This window comes from Pleurodeles waltl, chromosome 9 (assembly GCF_031143425.1).
Source record: "Pleurodeles waltl isolate 20211129_DDA chromosome 9, aPleWal1.hap1.20221129, whole genome shotgun sequence".
Classification (NCBI taxonomy): Eukaryota; Metazoa; Chordata; class Amphibia; order Caudata; family Salamandridae; genus Pleurodeles; species Pleurodeles waltl.
In genome coordinates this window covers 121,010,530-121,036,144 of record NC_090448.1, presented here as the reverse complement: position 1 = coordinate 121,036,144, position 25,615 = coordinate 121,010,530, and the positions used below count along the sequence as shown (strand labels likewise).

General features: G+C 45.5%; 1 protein-coding gene across 1 annotated transcript in view; it reads left to right on the top strand.

Moving 5' to 3' along the window:
• LOC138259000 (inter-alpha-trypsin inhibitor heavy chain H3-like) overlaps positions 1-25,615 on the top strand; it is a 554,189-nt gene that overhangs the window by 368,079 nt on the left and 160,495 nt on the right. Inside the window, exon 12 of the mRNA XM_069206373.1 lies at positions 10,374-10,559. Within this exon, the coding sequence (XP_069062474.1) occupies positions 10,374-10,559 (186 nt within the window). The remainder of the gene's footprint in view (positions 1-10,373; positions 10,560-25,615) is intronic.

Sequence of the window (25,615 nt, the reverse complement as noted above, 5' to 3'; positions counted from 1 at the left end):
GCAGTGGCAGAGACCCTACCACCTGAATTGTATTGATGACGAATGCAGTCTGTAAATGCTTGTGAATGTCTGCAAGTGTGGAAATGAACGCTCTCCATCTCATTAAAAACAATCACAATATACCAATATCACAACCTTGTTCCCTGAAGCAGCAAGGATCTTAATCCCAAACAAGCACTGTCATAGGCAATAGGCTAGCCTTTGCCATGCTGGTTATTAGACTTGGCATCCTTGGCGTGGTCTCCCCTAACTTTCTGCCTCTGTTTCCCAGGTTGATGATGTGCGCTGAGCCCTGTTTTTGCTGTTTTTGTTACTCTGGGCACTTTACCTCTGCTATCCAGTGCTAAAGTGCAAGTGCTCCCATGTAAAATGTATGTGTAATTTGATTTCCATGAGTGGCATATTTGATTTACTGGTAAGTCCCTAGTACAGGGCACTAGAGGTGCCCAGGGCCTGTATATCAAATGCCACTCGTGGGCCTGTAGCACTGATTGTGCCACCGACAATAGTAGCTCTGTAAACATGGCTCAGACCTGGCACTGCAGTGTCTGTGCAGTTTTAAACTGCCAATTCGACTTGGCAAGTGTACTCACTTGCCATGCCAAAACTTTCCCTTTTCTTACATGTAAGACACCCTAAGGTAGGCCCTAGGTAGCCCCATGGGCATGGTGCAGATGTTTAAGGTAGGACAAATACTAATGTGTTTTATACGTCCTGGCAGTGAAATACTGCTTAATTCGTTTTTCACTGTTGCAAGGCCTGTCTCTCTCATAGGTTAACATGGGGGCTGCCTTTAAATATGATTAAAGCGCAGATTCCCTTTGGGAGCAGATGGACATGTGGAGGTTGGGGTCTCCGATCTCACAATTTAAAAACATATCTTTTAGTAAAGTTGGTTTTGAGATTGTGTGTTTGAAAATGCCACTTTTACAAAGTAGGCATTTTCATGCTTAAACCATTCTGTGACTCTGCCTGTTTGTGGATTCCCTGTCTGGGTTAGTTTGACAGTTGGGCTGTTTGCACCTCTCTCTAGACAGTGACACAAAGGGAGTTGGGGTGTAGCCTGCATATCCTGATGAGCCATCTGTGCTAGGAGGGAGGGGACGAGTGGTCACTCACACCAAAAAGGGCTGTGCCTGCCCTCACACAATGCTGTCTCCAACCCCTTGGTGTGTGTCTGGGGCCTGGCCTGGGCAAGGCAGGATCTCACAAACAAGACAGACTTTCCTTTGAAGTAGGCCTACTTCAAAGACCAAAATGGGTATTAGAAGAGCACCCAAACCCCTAAAAATTAGATCACTTCTGGAAATCAAGAGGAACCTCTGCCAAGGAGAAGAGCTGAAGAGCTGGGGAGAAGTGCTGCCCTGCCTGTGACTATGCTTTGTGGAGCTATCCTACATTTGCTGCTTCTGCCTGTGAAAGGGGACAAACATTGGACCTTGTTGTGCATTCCTGCTTGTGAAGAAATCTCCAAGGGCTTGTCCTGAGCTTGCCTCCTGTTGTTGAAGTCTCAGGGCCATCAAAGACTTCCAGTGCCAGCACCCGGACTCTCTGCTGAGACTCCTGCCCTGCCAAGTGGTGCCCTATCCAGTTCCTGGGCTCTTGAAAGGTGAAGTTGGCAGCCCAAAACTGAAAATCCACGTACAGACCGCCGTGCGGGGACATTTTTGACGCACCTTCCGAGATCCGGCTGAGAAACGATGCGCCGCCGGCTTCACGGCTGAAATCAACACTCCAGCTGCATCGCAGCTGGAATATCGATGCACGCGGCAGGAGAAACGAAGCACAACACCCGCTAACGGAAGCTGATAATGTTGCAACCCCACGCAGCGTGATTTTGGGATACTGTGCAACCGGATTTTTGATGCAACATCGCTGGGTGTGGAAAAAAAAGGGTGCCTGTCCAGATTGACGCATCGCTCTCCTGCGGAGAGGAAATACTACGCACGCCAACCTGACCGGAGAAGGAACGATGCACGGTCTCGCTTGCAAGTGAGAAATCGACGCATCGCTGGCCTTTTCCGAAGCACACTCGCCCGTGCGGTGTTATTGTGATGCAACCCAGGTGCCTTTTCAGGCTAACAGTGTTCTCACTGTTTTCTAAAGGATTTAAGACTCTTAGGGCCTCATTACAACCCTGGCAGTCAAAGACCGCCAGGGCTGTTTTGGAGATTGTACCGCCAACAGGCTGGCGGTACAATCTTGCGGATTAATACCGCGGCGGAAGCGCCGCGGTCGCACCGCCGGGACCGGCAGTTTCCCGCCATGGTCATCCCGGCGGTTTTAATCCTCCAGGGCAGCGCTGCTTGCAGTGCTGCCCAGGGGATTACGAGCCCCTTTCCCGCCAGCCTGTTCATGACGCCATAGAAAGGCTGGCGGGAAGTGGAGTCGCAGGGCCCCTGGGGGCCCCTGCACTGCCCATTCACTTGGCATGGGGACTGCAGGGGTCCCCAGGCACAGCCCCACACTGCTTTTCACTGTCTGCACAGCAGACAGTGAAAAGCGCGACGGGTGCAGCTGCACCCGTCACACGGCCGCAACACCGCCTGCTCCATTAGGAGCCGGCTCCCATGTTGCGCCCGACATCCCCACTGGGCCGGTGGGTGGAAACCGCCAAGGTTGTAATGAGGGCCTTATTCTTTAAAAATGTATAACTTGACTTGTGTATGTTTGATTTTTGTCATATTGGTCTTGTTTTGTTTAGATAAATATTACCTATTTTTCTAACCCTGTGTCATTTTGTAGTGTTTTCACTGAGTTACTGTGTGTTTTGGTACAAATACTTTACACATTGCTTCTGAAGTTAAGCCTGCCTGCTCGTGCCAAGCTACCAAGGGGGTGAGCGGGGGTTAGCTGAGGGTAATTCTCCTTTACCCTGACTAGATTGAGGGTCCTTGCTTGGACAGGGGGTAACCTGACTGCCAACTAAAGACCCCATTTCTAACACTGCTACAATGCTTTTTTTTTTGGTCATCAACCAATCACACCTAGTAATGTGGTGTCTCCTTGCACAAAATTGAGTTCTGAAAAGCACTGAATTCTGCCATCCGAAAAGATACTTCCAACAGATTCACCACTCTCTTGTTAGCCAACTTAACAGAAGTATATCCAGTTATCTTCTTATCTGTACACTCAATCAAAATGTATCAGCAGTAGGACTACATCTTCACCATGCGCCTGCTATCTTGGCAGCTCAGCAGGAGCAGGGCATGCAAACACTCTTCTGCCACTGTCATCCCATGTGTGCGCTATAGTTATAGTTACCCCCATCCTGTGGGAGCATTGGGGTATCCTTGTTAGAGAGAAATTTCTGCTTTTAGGCACTATGCTTACCTGAATATTTGAATTTGCATATCTCCAGTTCTACTGGGTGGATTTTTTTCATTTTTGGTGTAAAATAATTTGTTAAATTTTATTTTGTTTTCTACATTGGAGTGGGATTTTCTTTTGTTGTGTTTTCACTTTATTACATTTTGTGTGCTACATAAATAATTTTACATTGTGTTAGAAACTGGGTTTCTGGTTGATAGAGATATGTCCTGTGATCAAGCAGGAGCCACAATCTTAGTACGATTAAATCACAACACACCCTAAATTAACCTGTGCTCACCATCTGGTATCTTGGCACAGAGCAGTCAGGCTTAACTTAAAAGGCAATGTGTAAAGTATTTGTACAGCACTTCAAACTGTAAAACAGTGAAAACACCACACAAAAAGAAACCACACCTGGTTAGAAAAAGAGAACTGAATTTAATAAACAAAACAAGACCAAAAATCTAAAACCCAATATGTAGAACTTGAGTGATGAATTTTTTATGAACAATCTGAAAAACAGCGGTTAGTAGCAAAAGGTGCTAACTTGGTAGATCTGGTCATGCTGGACCAGGGCAAAGTCAAATGTTCAGGCCAACCACAATGCAGTGCAGGCCTGTTACAGGGACCTCATGGGTCCGCTGAACCAAAGTACCTTAAAATACTTGTGTGACAGCATTGCGTTGGTTCAGATTCATGTCGTCAAGGAGATACATCGATTTTCCCCATGCAGTTAAGGAGATGCTCACAAGGTCCCCATGGAGCGGTCAGAACAGAGATGCGATGGAGTTCGGGTGTGAGTGCTAGCCACATCGACATTGCGGTGATGCACTGAATCCGATGAGCGCAGTGGCTGTGATGCGAAGTTTGGTACCATCGTTGAGGCTGTCATCGACAGGGATGCAGAGACCTTGTGCTAAAAAAAAGCATCCCAGTGCTGATTCCTAAAGCAATGAAACAGTTTTATCAATGCAACAGCAATGATGCTCTGGTTCTGTTCACGCAATTTTGGAAATGCAGTGGTTCTGCTGGAGCAGCACTTAAGATTTACTTCCAAGGGCAAATAATTGGGGTAGCACCACTTGGCAGGTCAGGCTCACAGCTGGCAGAGTCCACCTGTAGTGTTGGGTTGGTTGGAAGTCTTTTATTCCCTGAGACGTCAGATCAGGAGACCAGTTAGCTGGCCCTTGTAGTCACTCTGGGTTCTGGGTTGGAGAGATGCAGGTCTAGTCCTTCTCACCCAGGTAAGGAGGGCAGCTGGCAGCAGATCAGCAGAGATAGGCAGCAGATCTTCTGGAGCAACAGTTCAGTAGAGTGGCTGTCCTTGTAGCAGCACATCAGTCCTTCTTCCTGGCAGGGTATCCACAGGTCCAGGTGCATCTTGAATTGGAGGGGTCTTATTTCCAGTCCTTATACCTAGTAGTGCCTTTGAAGTGGAGGAGACTTTAAAGAAGAGTCTTTGAAGTGCACAGAGGCCCTCCTTCCTGCCCTGGCTCTAGACTCACTACAGGGTTGTTAAGCAGTCCTTTGTATTGGGACAGAAAACACCCTATTCAGGTATAAGTGTGAGGCTGTGTCCAGCTCCTCCTTCCCATCCTGTCCAGGATGGCCCATCAAGTCACACCTATGCCCCCTTTGTGTGTGGGTGTCTAGAGGGAATGCACAAAGTTGAGCTGTCATCCGCCCCAGACATGTATTGGTGACAGGCTGCAGGAACACAGAACTTAGAGCAGGACAATGCCAACTTTCTAAAAGTGGTATTTTCTGAATTATAAGAATACCATTAAAGAGGATTTATCATTACAATTCCATAGGTGCTACATATGACATATCTACTGCCTGCTAATCAGGAATTATAACGTATTAAATGTAATAAGCAATCCCCAATGTTATCCTATTAGAGGGGTAGGCCTCACAGTAGTGAAAAACGCATCTGGGAGTTTTTCACTATCAGGACATAGAAAAGTGAAAAGTACATGTCCTGTCTACTTACATAGCAGCCTACTCTACGGGCTACCTAGGACCTACCTTAGGGGTGACATATGTAAGAACAAGCATTTGCAATACAATAGGTCTCGCATTTGCTTGAGTTACAGCTATTGGTGATGTTAATTGATAACTGGATCTTTCTTGCCACATACATTGGTCGACCCTGCTTAATAATTTTGTCTTTTCCTGCCACCTAATTCCAGTGGCTCTGCATATAACTAAAGCACTCTTCCATTTACCTTCTTCTTCTTTCTGCAGCAAAAAATGAAAATATTGCCATTTAGCATCCTAATATAAATCAGGCATGCAAATTCCAATAGAATACCACTTTCCCCATCCCACTATCAGAGTTGTTCGTTTGCTGACACAATTTCCAAAATGGATTAATACTAATAAGATGGCCCACAAAATAAATATGGATAAATACACACAGAAATGTGAAAAAAATGCCATAAAACCGGGACCCAAATTTATAATCAGTTCTGGAGAGCTTTGTACATATATGAAATTCCTCGTTGTGTGTAAATTGGTGGTCAGACATATTTATAGCCCTTTCGTGTCACCATGTGCCTCTAGTCAACATCCTTATCAATCCGATAGGTATATGTATGTAAAATGTGCTCTGAACAGCATCCCAGCAGAAGTGGTGCAGCTGAAAACAAGACAAGAAAAGATAGTTTTGTGGGTTGAGGATCTCCTTCAAGGTTTTGATCTGTGCACAGCTGGCTGTAAGTGTCATTCTTTCATAGCTGATAAAACAATGCACCTGTTTCACCTGCCATTTAAGGAGCAATAAATAATTCCTGTTTGCTGAGTAAGCCCTTCATAAGTAGTGACAATGAGTGCTCAAAAAGGTTGCCAGACACAGATCTTATCATAGCACCAAATATTTAAGTGTGGACCAGGGGTCCAAGCAGGGATGGAGGGGACTTTACACCGACTGAAAGCAGCAAAGTGAACAGGAAGGAGTCAACATTTCCATTGTTTGAGCTTTGAGAAGTCTCCACATGTTGATAATCAATGAAGATTTCTGAACTTGTAATTGCAATTTCCATCAGACCATATCGTCAATTTCAGTTCCGTCACATCCAACACTATCTAGTTATGGGCTCATCATCTAGGTGCATCTTGGTTAAAGTGACACAGTGTGCAGGGCTAGAAATTAAGCTAAATGTGAACTAGTAGATTTTCAAGGCGCCTTCTTAAACGTTCACAAACGTAAGGAAACTAAGGCTATAACACCTCAACACTGCCAAAGTATTATAAATAAGCAAAACAACAATGAGGCTGGGACGCAGTAATTATCAGAACAACTTCAGTCACAATATACCAACTCTGCTTAAACAGTCGTTTTGCTACTTAATATCCTAGTTTTAGCGTAATAAAAAATATTAGGCACTGGAATAAAGAGAACATAATATAAAAAAAAGATTAGCTATGCAGGAAAAGTATTTGTACATAAACAAGTTAAGAGTAAGTGGAAACAAAGAACATTTCTTAATGGGAGTGTAATGTTGCCTTCTCCAGGCACTGGCTCCAAACGCTAGTTTCAGCGGGCAGGCTGCCAGACAAATATCACTGTATGCTGTTGCTAGTTCTACTTCCGCTATTCTGCTAATGAATGACTAATTCGGGCCAGAGGGGAAATGACATCACAGAGTCAGGCCATGTTCTCTCCTACTAGAGGTAAATGTTTATCAGCAGATACTACACAACAGCGTGTTTGCATGTTGTAGAAAGGGTGCACATGACGGCCATACTCAGTGTGGATACTTTGTGAGTAAACCAGTGCTTACGAAATCCCATGAGGAAAACACGTGCCTGAACAGCTTCTTCAAAACAAGCACTGCACTCCCACTGTTTCCCAGGGAGCTGCTTGTAAATATTTACAGCACGGCATAAAATAGAAGTAAATGGCTGCTGCTTTCTGCTGTTAACATGTTATGAAAGAGCTATGAAAAATAGCCTACATCATTTAAATGTCAATAACACGAAGGACTGGCTTGTAATGGATGCTCGCAAATTCTTTGGATGGAAGCACGTTTTAAAAGTTCTTTCAAAGAACGATTACTCACAAATGTAAATAAAAACAAAATCAGCCCAGTGAAGTACATTAGTGCCCTTGCCAACCGCCAGCACATAAACGCCACCATGCTCCCACAATCGAAGCAAAAAACAAAGGAGGAACAAACTAATAAGCCCTTCCTTTGAATGCACAGCAAATGTGAGGAGATAAGAACAAAATGTATAGCCCTGTTTACAGCGGAGCTCTGTAAACACCGAGCCCTTGAGTCCTCATCTCAAGAGATTCTAGATTAAAGAAAAATGACGGGACTCGTGTTTTACAGTGACCTTTATAAACTAGGCACAACAAACAGAATCATGTTTAAAGAAGAGAAAGAGTGATAGAGAGCTGCCTGTGGAAAAGCCCCCCACTGCTGTTGAATTTGTTTGCAGAGGGGGCTGGTGGGGAGGAGGGGCTGATTATACACCCACAGTATAAGACAAACAAGCCAATACTGAAAGAAAAAGTCCCCTTCAGAAGAGATAAACAGGACATAGCGTAATTACACCGTACTTTGTGCTGCTCCCATAGTGAAGTGAAAAAAGGCAGGACAAAGAGGCAGAACTGACCACTAGCAAGCAAGGATTTTTGAAGGACACTGCAACTAACAAATGAAAATGCTGGAACTCACAGTATAGTATACTTAAAAGTATACAGCAGGCTGAATGCTAACGCTTGACCTAAAAAGGGAGTTTAAGGCTTGGCAAGGGGTTTTAAATTTCAAATTGACATAGAAGTGTGACACTGCATTTACGCTGCGATGGCAGGCCTGGAACCTGTTTTAAAGGGCTACTTAAGTGGGTTTGTACAAGCAGTGCTGCAGACTCACTAGTAGCATTTAATTTACAGGCTCTGGGCACATGCAGTGACTTTACTAGGGACTGATAGGTACACTAAATATGCTAGTTAGGTATATTCCAATAAAATCATGTTTAGGGGAGTGAGCACAACCACTTTAGCACTTGTTGGCAGTGGTAAAGTGTGTAGAGTCCTAAGACCAACAAAACCGAATTCAGCAAATAATTGAGGAAAAAAGGCAATATGTTTGTGGGTGACCCTGAAGAGAGGACCAATTCCAAAACAGTGCCTGTACATTAAGCCTGACTAGTTTGAGCCAGAGGTTTAAACACAATTTAATTTAATGACAAGGAATGTGGTTGTTGCAGGAGAAGGATTAACACCCCCTCCATCAAGAACCCAATTTTATTGTGCAAGGTATAGAAACTTTTGGGAGTCACTGTCTTACTTTAAAATGTTCTGATGCAAACTCTTTTTGGGGATTTGCAGTGCAACAAAAATTGGCATTTGCATTGGTTTGTAAGGAAAAGTAATGCAAACCATTGTCAAGCACTGCTTAGTGTTACTCTGCATCAAGGGGGTGTCCACTGGTACAAAGGCATTCCTGTGCAACCACCCATAGTTTTGAATGCAAAACACTATCTGCTAATAATATTATTGGGTTTTGCACAAAACATAATGCTTCTTGAAAGCAGGTGTTGCAAGGAGAAATACTTTTAGTTCTCCTTTCTTTTCCAGCTTTCCATATGTGTTGCACTGTACAGCACACATACAATGAGAGAAAGGTTTTATAGCTTGTCTAGGTATAGGGACATATTTATAATTGAGTTACGCCTCCCTTGCACCACCCAGGTGGCAAAAGGGCAACAAAACTACTAAATCAGATTTATCAAACCATGGAAGGCCACCTCGTCGGTTCCTGAGTGCCTTGATAAATCTAGAGTAATGCAACAGAGCTCAAATCACTGCGTTGCATTACTCTGCCCCACAAAGGTGTTCCTTAGGTAGAGCTTGGGGGTTCCCACGCAGCCACCCATGGATTTTGGCACATTCCCAGATTTACTATTACTGGTAGACCTGGGAGTATATCAATGCGCCAAAATGCAGCGCATCCCCAGGTGAGGTGTAACAAAGAGAAATACCCCCAGGTGAGGTGTAACAAGGAGAAATATCTTTAAATGCCTCTGAAGATTGTTTTTGTACAGGAAGGTATTCCTTCCTGCACAATAACAATCCTGCCTGCAATGCAGTCACCATGCACCATTGAACAGGGGTGTTTACATTGGTGCTAGGCAGCCAAAAGGGCACCAGCACAGGGAAATGACAGGAATGTGAATTATAATGTTAAATTCAGTTCATTATTGCCTTTTCCCTTTCACGCATGCTGTATTTAATGAATGTGTCCCATAGTGTTTGTACTGGAAGGCTATCCTTCCAGTACAAAAACCATGCAAGATTCACACAAACACCTTTGTACCAAAGTGAAACGGTGTGTGTGTGGCACACAGCAGCCTGATTGTGTGCTAGTGCTAGGGAGAGGGGAAAAGAGTATTGTATCTATGTGGGTATGGCACTCTCCTTCTCTCTTCTTGTCACACAATACAGCACAGCAATGTCGGGTGCTGCTCTGCATTCAGAGACACTTTCGTAAATCTTGGCAGTTGTGTTTTTTATTTTCACCCCCACAAAGCTAGACCCTGGGCACAGCGCAAGCTTTGTAAGGATAAAAATATTTTTATTAAATTAGGCCTATTATGTTTTGTTTCATCCTTTCTAGACAATTGGACAATTTTAATTGTGTTGCATTTTTATATAAAATAACACATCATCTGCGCCCAACGTTAATATTACTTTATTGTATAAAATTAGTTGCAATGTGATGCACACATCTGTCTGCAATTGCTATAAGGCACAACAGTAAAACAAACCATATAACAATTTAACAAATACAAATGTAAATTAGTTATTTAATTAATGCATCTTAAACTATTCCACATTTTACCAAACAACTTGATGTCCAATGGCACTATAGCAATCAAAAAAAACATTACAATGACACCAATGACAGCTTTCAAAAGCACATTCCGACTTATTTACAGTGACAGATTTGGTAGAAGGGTAATATTAACAGGCACATTACCAGATTTGATAGAAATCGTAGCTGCAATTGATGTGCTTCTTCATGTACATCCTGTTATTACTTCTGCAGGGATTTTATAATGAAGTCGCCAACCCCCTGCTTGTGGACCTCCAGCTTCAGTATCCAGAAAATGCGATATCAGACCTAACGCAGAACAGCTTCAAGAACTACTATGATGGCGGCGAAATCGTTGTTGCGGGACGTATCGTTGATAATGACCTAAACACATTCACTGCTGACGTGAAGGGGCTGGGGGTAAGTGGCACTCTCCTTTGTTTTAAACACATTCTTTGCTTGTGTTAACATCATGTGGAGCATATCAATTCTTGAAACAGCCACATTTTCTAGGAGGCATGCAGAGATAGACCCCTATATTCGGTCCAAAATATAATGTTTCACAAATTGATTTGCAGCCCCATGATGAGTGAACTTTCTATAATACGGTGGGTGAGTAAGGGGTATCAGATCACTTTATCTAATATTAGCTAATAAACTTTCAATGAGCGATCACCAAACAGGGTGGCGAATCTGTAAAAGTAAAAAGCACAATGCTCACTGGAAGCATACTATGTCAGGAAAAGACACACATATATACAATGAAATTAATGTCAAACTTGGGTGGAGTAGCTAAATGTATTAGACCTAGGCAAGACGCAGGAATTAACAGTTTTCAAGTATTTTCTGAATGATCCGGATGAGAGCCATGTTCCAAACCATGGGCATACCATCAGCTCAAGATTTTTGCAGCACTTCCAGTGAAATATTCCGCTTTATTTTGAAGAGAGGAATTTCCGGACAGAAGTACAAAGTTTGAACTTCAAAATGTGCAAAGGCTTCCAGAGAGTGTCATTTTTGTGTTAGGTACTTCAGAGCATCAAAATGAAGGTATTTGGTGACAGTACAACCCAACTTGGAGATACACTTAGAATCAATAGGTAGCCACCGAAGTAGCCACTTGAGAATGATGAGTACAGGGTGGTGTGTTGTTCTTAACAACAAACCTTGCTGCTTAGTATATGCTTTATAAATGAGGTGCCAAGTGAATCTTCAGAACGACAGTGAGTGAGCAGAATCGTTCTTCCAGCACAGATTAGACTGAAGTTTGAGCTTCGTTTGAATTCCGATTTGGGAGGTGGAATTTAATACCTTGCGGTAGTCTGAGGTCGTTCTGGACTCTTTTGACTTGTGACTTAAAGTGGGCTTGTGGACTATGATTTTATGTTCGTGAAAAATGTGAATTTAGGTCAGTCAGTATTGAACTGCTTGCAGACTAGCATTTTAAGCAAATCAAGTCACATTCTGAGATAAAATGAGGTAGTGGGTAGGGGCCACGGGCAATAGTTAGAAGAAATTCTGGATGGTGTGGGATACAATAGGAGTTCCTAGGGTCCACCTTGTTTTAGATTGGGTGGCTATGATAGAGCACTGCCTCTGTTTGTTGTTGTGATTCACTAGTATGTGGTATGAAGGTATGAAGTGCCATAGAAACACAAATTGCTATTATCATTGTATGCTTGCATTATATATGTGTGTCTGTGTGTGTGTGTCTGTGTGTGTGTGTGTGTGTATATATGGGTGTGTGTTTATGTAGCTAAGGTTAGGACCTAGTTTCCATAGGAAGAGCATTTATTTTTCTGTCACTAACTTTGGCGCTGCTTGACAAATCTTCATGAAATTTTCGTAACTCAAAGTATGTTGCAAGTCTCTGCGTCCACTTCTACGGAACAAGGCACAGGAGCAGGGCGTGAGACTTTGATGTCCCTGAGTCTCAAACAACAGAGGGCAAGCCAACAAACCCTTGAAGATCACTTGTGGTGCATGACAGAGTCGAGCTCTCCCTCAGCAGGGACATAGAGAGCAGCAGGCAGCAGGGCAGTACAGCAGAAAACAGTCCTTCCAGTTCAGCAGTCCAGTGGAGTAACAGTCCTTGTTGCAGCACAGCATTTCTTTTGACAGAGTCCAGTTGTAGGTCCAGAAGTATCTGATTTGGTGGGGTCAGAGACCCTTTACTTACACCCAAATATACCTTTTAAGGGGGGGAGTCTTCAAAGAGTTGCTTTGAACTGCACAAGTATCCCTTTCAACTCAGTCCTGTCTGCCAGGCTATCTGTGGGAGGTAATCAGTCCTTTGTGTGGGCCCAGACCACTATTTATTGAAGTATGTTAGCCCCTTCCTTCCTGCTCATGAATGGTCATCACAATGCAGATTTATGTAGATGGGTATTCTGCCACACCTAGCCTTCTTCTGTTTATGTTGTCTGGGGGGAATTAACAAAGTATAGCTGTCACCTAACCCAGACATGTAGTAAGGCACACAGAGCAGTAAGAGCAGAGAAATACCCACCTTTCTAAAAGTGGCATTTCTAAAATAGTAATGTAAAATCCCACTTTACAAGTAAAAAGGATTTATCATTACTGTTCCAAAGATATAAAACATGATGCAGATACTCCTTTCTGATCAAGAATTACAGCCTTAAAGTATTTTAAGGAATTCGCAATGCTTTTCCTATAAGAGGATGAGGCCTCATAGTAGTGAAAATGACTTTGGGAGTTTTTCACTTCCAGGACATTTAAAACTTAAAAGTACCTGTCGTGTCTTTTAAAAACATGGCAGCCTGCCCGGGGGGTCACATAGGGCCTGCCTTAAGGGTGACTTATATGTAAAAAAGGGCAATTTAAGAGACAGTGAAAAGGCGACTAGATGTTAAGAGCACAACAAATCTAAACCGGCTGACTAAATGGTCCACAAAAACGGACCAAGGAGAGTGACATAAATAAAACGGGGTGACAGGGTTAACGAGATGGGTATTAATGAAAAGGCAGGGGAACAGGGCACAAAATAACATTAGGTAGTATGGAGTAGCTTACTTGGTCTATATCGACCACATCTATGCAGGAAATGGAGTATGACCTACAAGCCGGACAGAAAGCCAGAGGGCTTAAAAAGCTATAAAAATAGAAGAAGGACAAGCCAAGTGAGGGCAGCTAGAGGAGAAATTGTGGTGGCCATGTTGGAACATGACAAATTGACAGAGAGGGATGATGTAAAGGGAAGGCACAGTACTGGATGGGGACACCAGTGGGGCCATATTGGTGTCAAAACTAATGTCCAAGTAGAGACTAGATCATACTGGTCCATATTAGAAAGTCCGATAAAATATAACAAAAGAAAACCAGTTGGAAAAAAAAAACAGTTAAAGAAAAGAAAACCCTAAATATCGAAGTAGAGTCCGCAGGGCAACGTGCGCCAATAGGGGGCCAGAATGAATAATGCTGGATGAAAACAGTAAAAGAAGAAAAGCTGCGTTCCAAAACTGGGGCTGAGAGGTAAGGAGAAAGACACAAGTGGCTAGTGTAAGAATGTGATATTTACATCCATAGTGGCCCAGGCGTCAAGACCCAACACCTGTCACAAGAGGTCGAGAACATGCTCAGTAAAGTAGGGCAGTAGCTTTAAAAGTTTAGAGGTGGAGGGAGACACGGAGTGATCAGGAGGGGTAAGTAAAACACCCTAATTATATTTAGATATTCGAGGTAATGCTAAGTAGAGCCCACCATACTACGTCCGTAAGGTGATATTGATTATTAACAGTGTTTATGCAGACATCTCCTGGCATATGCATACATATTGTAAACTCAAAACAAAGACATTGCTGTGTCCGCTAGTATTGAACAATGATAGGAAGTAAACAGAAAAGTCGGTGCAGAAGTACATGTACTGGGATAGAACCCAAGGTTCGTACAAAGGTATACAGTATTAAGTTGAAAACATGAAGTAAGGAAATAAAGTATGCAAAATTCAACAGCAGGATGTGGGGTAGTCTAAACCACAGGCAGACACCCTGCCCAGTGTGCGTAAAAATATACTTAAGACAGGGCTGCAGGTGAAGGGCCAGGAGGCAGGTTGTACCATAGTGTTAGCATGCTAAAACTCACTGGACCCACATGGAAGGTGTACCAATAGATAATATATGATTCAACATAAGCAGCGGAAAAGCATGAAGGGACAACCCATAGATGTAGTACCACAGAAAATGTATGCAGGGCCTGGGTTACAAAAACACATGCAATTCTCTGTCCATGTTCAAACCCCGGTCAACCACATGTAATTTAATGATCCATTTGGCTTTGCATCTTCTGAGCTTGGAGACCATGTCCCCACCCATCTCATCATTAGTGATGCGTGTAATGCAATGGAATTTAATACCCATGACCTCTGAACCTGCATGTGCCGAATTGAAATGGGCAGCCAGGGGGTAGTTAGGGTGATTGTTCCTAATGGCTCTAATGTGTTCCTGGATCCGTTCTTTCAACGGGCGGATGGTACTGCCCACATAAACTAAGCCACATTGGCAAATGATGCAATACATTGTGAATTTACTACTGCAGTTGATAAACTGTCGTATACAATATACTTGTATGAAGTTATATGAAAAATTCACAAACTTGTTCATGGCAAACTGGCAGATATTACAACATGAGCATCCAAAGAAACCACATGGTTTGGGTGGCAGCCAGGTGATGGGTGGGGTTTGTGTGTTAGTACCAATGTAACTGGGGCATAGTTTGTTTCTTAGTGTTTTGCCACGGCTGTAGGTAATCTGAGGTCTATCCTTAACAAACTTGTGTAGTGTCTTATCAAGTAACAGTAAATGCCAGTGTTGTTTGAAGATATGATGTACAGCATGGCTCTGGTCATTAAATGCAGTGATCATGTTTGTTTACTGCTTTGGGCCGTTTATTAATCCACTGTGTCAAGAGGGATTCTCGTAGGGTGTTAAGAATTCTGTGGGGTGGGTTACGGCGCTATGCGGTAAGATGCTCCACTACCCAAGAGCATACGGTAGTGCTTCAAAGAAACACTAAACATGAAATTTAACACAGAAGCCGCAGCACTCAAAACAATGATCATAATAAGATGTCCTCTAGTTGAGTTGGTTGTAGTGGATTCCTTTAATTAGTAGCCAAGGTCATCAAAAGAGGTCGGTTGAGCATTGATCCATAAATAGAGCAAAGTAGTCAGTTGAGCATAGTTCCATATACAGAGCCAACACGTGTTTCATCAGAACAGGTGACTTTTTCAAGGATGCAAAATATACATAGAAATATAGTTGCCCAGTCCAATAAATCAAAATTGAGGATGATAGCAAAGTGCGTGAGATTGGGAGGATTCACAATGCATTTGGGCCGATAGAGAAACAAATTTGTTTTTTTCTTTAAATTCTCTAAAAATACTGAACGGATTTATACCAAATAAAAAAAGGCATCTTTCTAGACACAAAGCTACCCTTCTGCCATATTTGGTGTAATCACATCCAGTGGTTCAATCTGTAGTCCCTATGGTAATTAAAATGGGAAACACATTTTTTTGCCCTCCCCCTCCTTTTTCTCGGTCCCCACTTGATGGATCATCCTGAAATTTTCCATTCACAACACGACCCAACTTGGCCTTTTTTATAAAATTTTGTGAAGATTTGTCAAACGGTGCCAAAGATATAGGCAAGTCCAAAAAAGTTTTTCTATGGAAACTAGGTCCTAACTATAACTGCTTACTGGTGACCGGCAGTAGGTAATATATATGTGTGTGCGTGAGTGTGTGTGTGTATATATATATATATATATATATATTCAGAGAGAGATAATGAGACAAGGGTTACGGTGATTGGGCTCTCATCTGTGATTGAGCTCTCATTTCTATTGGTCAGAAGGTACTCACAGGGTCATCTCAATCATCATTTCATGTAGCCCATTTTTTTCCTACAGTAAATTCTAATCTGTTTTTCAGTGTGAAACAGGAGAACTAGCCTCATGTATGATTCTGAATTTCTAAAAGGATTTCAACCATAGAAAAGGTACGAAAAGGATGCTTTTGTAGGGAATTTTATTTCCTGACAGAGAAACACCATTTTTATAAGTGCTTATTTGTGTAATTTCCCAAAACACTTTCAACATGAGCATCAGAGCACTTTGCTGCCTTGAATATCAAGCTCATTTTCGGTAGAATTAATAATAATACAGATTTCTTTTACATTGCTGTATTGTGGGAAAAATTGTTCTTTTTTGCTAATCAATTGAGCTTTAATATGGGTGTTATTGATTTATTACTCGGTTTAGAGACCTGTTGTGTTTTTTTAACAGATTAAATGTAACTCAAAAAAACTGTTCTTGACATAATATACGCATATTCAGCTCTGATCAAAGGAAGCCCTGTTTCTTTCAATATAATGAGAAGAAAAGGTAATGAAAGGAGGGAAATAGAAAGGGAGAGGAAACAGGCCTTATAAGTCTGGACCGAAGACTTAGTGAACTTCACACAATAGTTAGAATTTAAACAGAGGAGATTTTGTGACTTTCTGAATACCTAGAGAATTATCTATGGTAAGATGCCATTCTGGAAGAAAATTCACAAGGGCTATACAATATGTTTTTTCTTTTAACTCTAAATGTCTACAGTATGAGGCAAAAATATATTGTTATTTACTATCCACCTTCAGTGCTCAGATTTTATGTAGGTACGTTCATTAACAGACCTGCCAACCTTCAACAAAATCTCACTGTGTGAGAGAAAGGGATATGGAGGGGTGGAGCCTGGGAAGGGGGCGGGACCTTCAGACCATTGTCTCCGCAGCCATGGAAGTGCTTTGGAGACAGGTGACAGGGGTGGAGCTTTGTGCAGGTCACTGTCCTTGACCTACTGTAACCCTCAATCAAAGAAAACAGGAACAAGGTGTCAAAGCTGCAGCTGATGTCCCAAGGAGATTGAAAAACCCTGATGCACAGCTGCTGTGCTCTGACTCCAGACAATGGGATTGAAAATTCTCTTTGTGGCTGTTTCCAGATCACATTGTCTCACATTGTGTGGTATTGGCTGCTCACTGGGTGACCGTGTGAAAAGAGCCAATATTATGACACACAGTGGCTCCTTGCAAGTTGGCAGGTCTGCGATTGAGCAAAGTAAGGCGCTGTGCACGTGAGACAAGGGGTTTTGAAAGATATTCATTTTAAAGAAAAAAATATTTTATTGAGTTTTCAGATAGAATGTAACAATGTCCTTCGTATACGCCCATCCCTACCAACCCCTCCAACAGTGGAGACAATCAAGGCAATCAATCCTATTCTTACTGCTCAGTCCATTGTAGCCCAGTAGTTCCCTGCTATTAGTTAGCCATCCATCAGCATTGAGATATTAGCAATAACTGGGTCTCCCCTACTTCCAGCCCTCCCTTTTACTCATCTCTGCCAACTATCCAGCTCCTCTCCGAGTTCCACTTCAGCTGTTGCTTGTCATGACTTCCATCTGGGCCTTCGATGTACCTCACATTTTCGTGAACTTGCTGGAGCAGGCCTTTATGAACCTGCTCCCTCGCCTGCATACACCAGCCCATGCTGGCTTCCTATTCATCTATTCTCAGGACTGGAAATCAGTAGAGCAATGCTGCAAAACAATAGTGCATACTTATCTAGTGTTTGTTTCCCCCGTTTACTAAGCACTATCTGTCTGAGTGTAAGGTCTAGTGGCATATCTAATGCCTCAGATTTTCTTGACTGTATCCCCTCCAGACAAAAAAACTAATTTGAGCACTGCCATAAAGTATGTATAAGTGTACCTTTCTGTGTACATCCCCTGTTCATGGCAGATAACCCTGCTTTGGTAGTGTATGCCCTATGAAGTATTTTGAGATGGATTAAGTGGGAGTTAGCCCTTATCACCACCTCCCTTGGATGTCGACATGCCTTCCCCCATTCTTTGTCCTCCAATTTGTTGAGATCTCTCTCCCATCTGTCCCACAACTTTCTGAGTTGGGGAATACTGTTGGCTAGTAGGGTATTATATAAATGACAAGGCATCAGCTCAGTGTTCGGGCCTATGCAGCCAAGTAGGAGGTGTCTAATTTGTATATATCTCAAATAATTGGTTCCCGTTAGTTCGTATTGGGCTTGAAACGCCTCAAAGGTGTCTGGGCCTTCCACCAACCACACGTCCTCCAGCTTGAATATTCCCAGAAGTTTCAAATGTTTGCCTCTCTCAAGTACCTGTAGTGACGTTAGTGCCTCCGACATATAGGTGTTTCTAACACGAGCCTGCTTGCCATCCAGTACACTCTGTGACTTCCTGCCAGGCCTTGATCACCTTTGCGGTAGGGGGATAGTCACATCGTCAGTTTCCCCTTGCCATAGATCCATCCATTATATCCCCCATACCCTTTGCCCTCCTGTCCACCACCATTGAGGGCTCCCCTTGGTCTGTGAAGGACCAATTGTTGAGGACTACCAGCTGTATCACCCAGTAATATAGTCAAAGTTTCAGCAGTGCAATTCCCCCATCCCAATTTTTCCTAGTCATTCTACAGTAATATCCGGGTTACGGTCTCAACCTGTTTAAAAAAGCTCTCTGGAATCTCGAAAGGGGAGTTCCGAAGGACATATAGATATTGTGGCAGACGTATCATTTTATAGAGTACTGCGATGCCAAGTAAGGAGTAAGTAATATAGTCAAAGTTTCAGCCGTGCAATGCCCGCATCACAATTTTTCCTAGTCAGCACAGGCAATGCTGTATTTGGGGCCCAGCCATTTTAAAGTAATATTTGAGCTACGATCTCAACCTGTTTAAAAAAAATCTCTGGAATCTCGAAAGGGGAGTTCCAAAGGACATATAGATGTTGTGGCAGACATATCATTTTATAGAGTGCTGCACAGCCAAGTAAGGATTAAGGTAGTCTGCTCCAATGCCCAACTTCTTTCTTATAGCCATCTAGCAACTTTCTGAGGTTTTTTATCAAAGAGGAGCTGTCTGTTCCTAATGACATTTATGCCCAGGTATAGCAAAACATCGTCTACATAGAGTGAGACAACATTCTCGCAGTCATGGTCCCAGCTCTCGCCATGTATTAGGGCATCGCACTGTATTCAAATCCACTGCAATCACAAAGGGGAGTGGAGACAGGGGACATCCATGTCTCGTCCATCTCCCCAGGTCAAATTCGGATGATACCATCCCAATGACTGGGACCCAGGCCATGGGTCAGGTGTACAACAAGAGAATCCATGCACAGAATGACGGGCCAAAGCCCATTCATTGCAACAGGGCCATTAGGTGGAGCCACTCAGAGAAATTGAAGGTCTTGCCCCCATTGGCGGCCAAAAGTGTCTCTGGTTCCGGCAATCGACCTTCCATGGCAGCCAAAAAGACATCTAAGATCTGTTTGGCATGAAGCCTGATTGATCCGGGCCACAATGGTATGAATCACATGCATCAGGCACTTAGACAACGCCTTCACTAAGGCTGACACCTCAACATTGAGTAGGGGGATTTGTTTATAGGATGAGTGGAGTTGAGGAGGCTTGCCTGGCTTGTGAATGAGGAATATATGTGCCTGTTGGGGATCTGTAGGCAGTTCTCTATGTGAATTAGCTTCCAGGAGCATTGTTCAAACAGGTGCCACCACATGACGCTTCATGCACTGAAAGTACTCCACCAGCAGGCCATTGGGACACTGTGTCTTTCCCTCGTTCAGTTGTGTGAGTGCTTCTTCTGTCTCTCCTTTCTGTATGTTACACTTGAGAGACCTATATGCCTCCCTCCCCAGTTTTGTTATTGGGATGTCCTTGAGAAAGACATCGAGCTCTCCAGAGGGGCTATTTTCCCATTGCTGGGTGTACAGACCCTAGAAGTGCAATACTCTGCAAAGACCTGTGCTATTTCTGGGGCTGCCTCTACTTTGTTGACCCTTTCCGTTTGTATCCGTGGCACCCACCCCGGCCATCCTCTATCTTTGCCAGCAATGCTAGCATCTTACCTGTCTTATTGCCGTATTCCCCACCTTGTATAGTTGGTGTTGTTTGGCTCTGAATTATGACCTGGATTCCTGGTGCGTCATACTAGGTAATTCTCTCTCGTGGACTCTGTTTGTGCAGTCAACCCCTCATTCCGCTGCTCCACATATTTTGCCTCCACTCAAACAGTTTGCCCTCTTTTTCTCTAGAAGCATGCTCTCCTTTTCCCTATACGTTGGGCAATTACTTGGCACTGTATCACTGTCTTTTAGTTATTCTTGATATAAGTAGAAACCAGTGCACTTACCAGTGAATTCAGATTCCTCCATCGTTGTGGCAGACCACTAGTGTTTGCACAAGAAATGCGAATCCTTCATTAGAATTAAAAGCCTTTGGCCCTCATTACAACCCTGGCGGTTGGTGATAAAGCGGCGATAATACCGCCAACAGGCCAGCTGTAAAAAAAATGGAATCTTGACCATGGCAGAAACCGCCCACACAGACAGCCACTTTAACACTCCGACCACCACGGCGGTAGCAACAAACACCGCAACAGTAACCGCCAACAGCCTGGCGGAAGACAATGTGCCGCCCACTGTATTACAAGACACCAATCTGCCATTTTTTCCGGGGCTGTACCAATGCCATCAAAAGCATGCCGGAAACAGTACACAGAAGGGAAAAGACTCACCTCTCGACACTCAGGTAAGAACCATAACGCCATGGAGCCCGAGCTGCACATTTTTCCAATGCTGGTCTACCTCCTCATATACAAGGAACACGAACGGTGGCGAACACGACCACGGTGAGTACCGAACCTAGCACACAAGGGGGGGGGGGGGGGGAGAGAGTGACACACACACGCAACATGCAACACCCCCACCCCAAACACCATACACACAAACAGATGCAACAAAATAACATATACACCCCGTAACCCTTAGGAATAACGCAAGGACAAAAGGAATTTATTAAAGTGAGTGTAATAGTACAATATTAGATAAATATTTCCTTAAAGCAATAAACAGTATGTACAATATATACAAATGGAGGGACAATACCCACTCCAAAATGTTTTTGGCCCATGGGGCCATAACACATAGGCCAAGCGCACACTTGACTCCTGCCTCAAATGGAGAGAACACTGCAGGAGCATCAGGTTGAAAGCACACAGGCACCTCAGGGGGACAGGGAATCGGGGGCACCTCAGCCGGAAGATGGTACAACACCACTGCTCCTGGAGGGGGCTACATGCCCCCTGTGATGTCCTGGGGAGTGAAAGGCCACAGTCTCTCAAGTGGGTGACTTTTTCCACTGTTTGGTCCTGGGGAGTGCAAGGTCACAGTCTCTCAAGTGTATGTCTTCTCCTCTGTTTGGTCCTGGGGAGTGCAAGGCCACAGCCTCTCAAGTAGATGTCTTCTCCACTGTTTGGTCCTGGGGAGTGCAAGGCCACACTCTCTCAAGTGGATGACTTCTCCACTGGTTCTGGAGGGGGCCTTGTGCCCAGTGTGCTTCATCCTGGCAAGGAGGGTGTGAGTGGATGCCTTCTTCCACTGGTTTTGGAGGGGCCCTTGTACCCAGTCTGCTTCATCCTGGCAAGAAGGGGGTGAGTGGATGCCTTCTTCTACTGGTTCTGGAGGGGGCCTTGTGCCCAGTCTGCTTCATCCTGGCAAGGAGGGGGTGGTGGATGCCTTCTTCCATTGGTTCTGGAGGGGGCCTTGTGCCCAGTGTGCTTCATCCTGGGAAGGAGGGGGTGAGTGGATGCCTTCTTCCACTGGTTCTGGAGGGGGCCTTGTGCCCAGTCTGCATCATCCTGGCAAGGAGGGGGTGAGTGGATGCCTTCTTCCACTGGTTCTGGAGTGGCCCTTGTGCCCAGTCTGCTTCATCTTGGATGGTGCAAGGTCACAGTCTCTCACCTGGGTGTCACACCTACAGGTGTTGCAGGGGCCAGGGCGCACTGCGGCCCATGTAGTCATGACTACACACTGCTCACTGGCAGCGATGGCTGCTCAGTGGATGGCAGTTGCGGTGCAGGTGGCGGTGCTGTCAGTGGTGGGGGCAGGCTCCAGCTCTTCCCTTGCAGCCTCGGATGGCTGAAGTGCCATGGCTGGTGTTGTTTGCCCCTTCCTGCCCTGGGCAGATGGTGGTGCCTCCTTGCTTCTGCCAACTGGTGTTCCCTTCCTGCCCTTGCTGGCTGGTGGTGCCTCCTTCCCCTTGCTGGCTGGTGTCCCCTTCTTGCCTTTGCTAGGTGGCAGGCCCTTCATGCCCTTGGCAGGTGGTGCAGGCACACTGGCTGTGCTGACGGGTGCCTCCTTGGAGCCTCTCACACCTGCAGTACCTGCAGAGACTACAGTGGCCGTGGACTGGGTGGCTGAGGTGCTAGGCTGGGTTCTGGCCACCCTGGCCCGAAGTGAAAGACGGGGGGGGAGGGGCAGGGAATAGGTCAAGGGCGGCGAGGAAATCCTTCTTAGGGACATGGGGGTGGGAAGAGGGTGAAGGTCTGGGAGTGCAGGAAGAGGGAGTGGTTGTAGGAGGTGTCTGTCTGCAGTGTTTGGGTGCAGGTGCATGGGCTGGATGCTGTTGTGAGGTGGATGGCTGTTGGGTGTCTGAGTTCTTGCATTTGGGTACTTTGCGAGGAGGGGTCACAGGCACAGTGGGAGAGGACACAGGGGATGTGTGCATGGATGTGGGGGTGGTGACTGCCAGTGAGGGGTGTGTAATGATAGGTGTGCTAGTGATGGAGGTAGTGGAAGAGGATGTAGTGCATGCAGGTGTGAGTAGAGACGCTAATGGAAGAGAGGTGGACGAGGAGGAGGAGGTGGACACAGTGGAGGCAGTGGATGTTGGTGTGTCTGCATCTGGATGGTGCTTGTGTGAGTGCCTGTGGGATGAAGTGTGGTGCTTGTGTTAGCCTGAGCCACTTCTGTGTGTTGATTTGGGTGCATGCAGGTCTGAAGGTATGCTTGGGATAGGCTGGGGTTAAGGGGATTGGGACTGGGTAGAGGAAGTTGGAGGGGGAGACTGGAGACAGGGACAATGGCTGCCATCAGTGAGTTGGCCAGAGTCTGGAATGCTCTCTGTTAGGCCGCCACGCCAGAGTGAATGCCCTCCAGGTATGCATTTGTTTGTTGCAAATGCCCTGCTAGACCCTGGATGGCATTCAGTATGGTTGACTGCCCAACAGAGAGGGATCTCAGGAGGTCAATAGCCTCTTCACTGAGGGCAGCAGGGCTGACTAGGGCAGGGCCTGATGTGCCTGGGGCGAAGGAGATACCCACCCTCCTGGGTGAGCGGGCACGGGAAACACGCTGAGGGGCTGCTGGGAGGGAAATGCTGGTATGGGGGTGGTGTCTGTACCTGTAGTTGGGGTGGTCACAGAGGTGTCCGCCACTGCTAGGGAGCTTCCATCGGAGGAGGAGTCGCTGTCGGTACTGTCCCCTCCAGTCTCCGTAGTGGTGCTCCCCTCGTCCTCCGTCCCACTGGTGCCCTCACCATCGGTGGGTTCGGCCTCCAGGCCCATGTGGGATGCAGCTTCCTCTGTTGCCAGTGCCTATGCTCCTCTGCCAGATGATGCTAATGCACACAAGGACAGGGTGACAAAACAAAAAGAGGGGGGAAGAGACAGGGGATACACTTGGTCTATGCCAGCATCAACACTACCGTTGGCGTACACAACTCACAGGGAACAGACCTATGCACTAGGCCATGCACTACCAGTTACAATGCTAGTCACCAGGCCATGGGGTACAATGCCTAACACCATTAGCTGCACACCTGAAACCCACAGGACCCTGCCCAGTAGTAGATGCCCACTAGCATAATTGGGGTTTGAGTGCATCTGAGCTTGTCTATAATGGAACCTACCCTGCCATGTTCACCCTGGTCCAGGGTCACCAACAGCCCACATCCTCCACCCAGGTAACACGATTCAGAATCTGTACTCACCCCCTTGTAGCTGCTGTGATGCCTTCAAGCGCCCATCCAACTCCGGATAGGCCACTGCCAGGATGCGGAACATCAGGGTGGTCAGGGTACAATGGGCACTCCTTCCTCATTGGGAGGCCAGCCCCAGCTGGGCCTCCGCTGTCTTCCTTGCCCAGCGGCACAGATCCTCCCACCATTTGCAGCAGTGGGTGCTCCGCCTGTCAAAGACCCCCAGGGTCCGCACCTCCTTGGCGATAACATGCTAAATAACCTTTTTCTGATGGGCGCTGACCTGCAGAAAAAGATACAGCAGGAAAGGTATTATTCATACCGTCCAGACTGTCATACTCATGGCTCATCCATTATCCCTCCCATCCCCTTACGCACATACATTGACCAACATACATGCAACACTCTGCCCAGAACCCCCCAGCCCCCCCCCACACGAGGCTTACACACACAGCACTCCACACATTAATGCCCCATGCAACATGCTCACAGTGTACTCACCTGTTGGTCTGGAGGGCCATAAAGTAAACAGTACTGGAGTAGGACCCCATCCACCAGTCTCTGCAACTCCTCCGAAGTGAAGCCAGGGGCCCTTTCCCCAGTCACTCGAGCCATGGTCGGTTCCAGACACAGGTCACAGCAGCACATGCAGTGTAGGTCCTCTCCTGTTGAAGGTCAGGTAGCAAGTGAGTGAACAGATAGAAAATGGCGGTCACGTCCGCGGCGGTGTGTACCGTCACCACCGGCGTACATCACCATTGGCTCCTGGAACCCGTAGGCCCAAATGATAACCAATGCGGTGTTGCACAGCGGTCATCGACCGCCGCCCGCAACGGCGCACCGCGTCAGCAGAATTACCTCATTTCCACTTGTCCCTCCTCACAGGTCAGGCGGCTACCATTTCAGGGGGCACAAGCCATGGCACCTAACTGCGTCACACCAGACTTAGGCACATCAACGGACTTACAAGTTCACATACTGTTTCTGTAAAACAAAAATAGCATATTAATCGGAGTATATCTTTGAATATGACCTTCTGCTCACCGTTTTTCACCCTAGAGTTCAACCACTGAGGATGAATAGGAGAAGGAGACATCCTCCCGTGTACAGACCCCTGGTGGACCTGGCTACAGGGGAAGACAGGCACATTATCCTAACCTACAGACTTGATAGGGCCACAATCCAAGAGCTGTGTGCCCAATTGGAGCCAGACCTGATTTCAGCTATCCGCCACCCCACAGGTATCCCCCCTCTAGTGCAGGTCCTGTCAGTGCTCCATTTCTTGGCAAGTGGTTCTTTCCAAGCGACAGGGGCCATGGCATCAGGGATGTCACAGCCTATGCTGACCAGAGTGTTGTCTGCCCTGTTGAAACACCTGCGCAGCTACATCGTATTCCCCCAGGTGGAGGATTTGGCCACAGTGAAGGCTGACTTCTATGCAATGGGACATATCCCCAACATCATGGTGCTATTGATGGTACACATATTGCCTTTGTCCCCCCCCGGAGAAATGTACAGGTGTTCAGAAATCGAAAGAGCTTTCACTCTATGAATGTGCAGATGGTGTGCCTGGCGGACCAGTATATCTCCCATGTAAATGCAA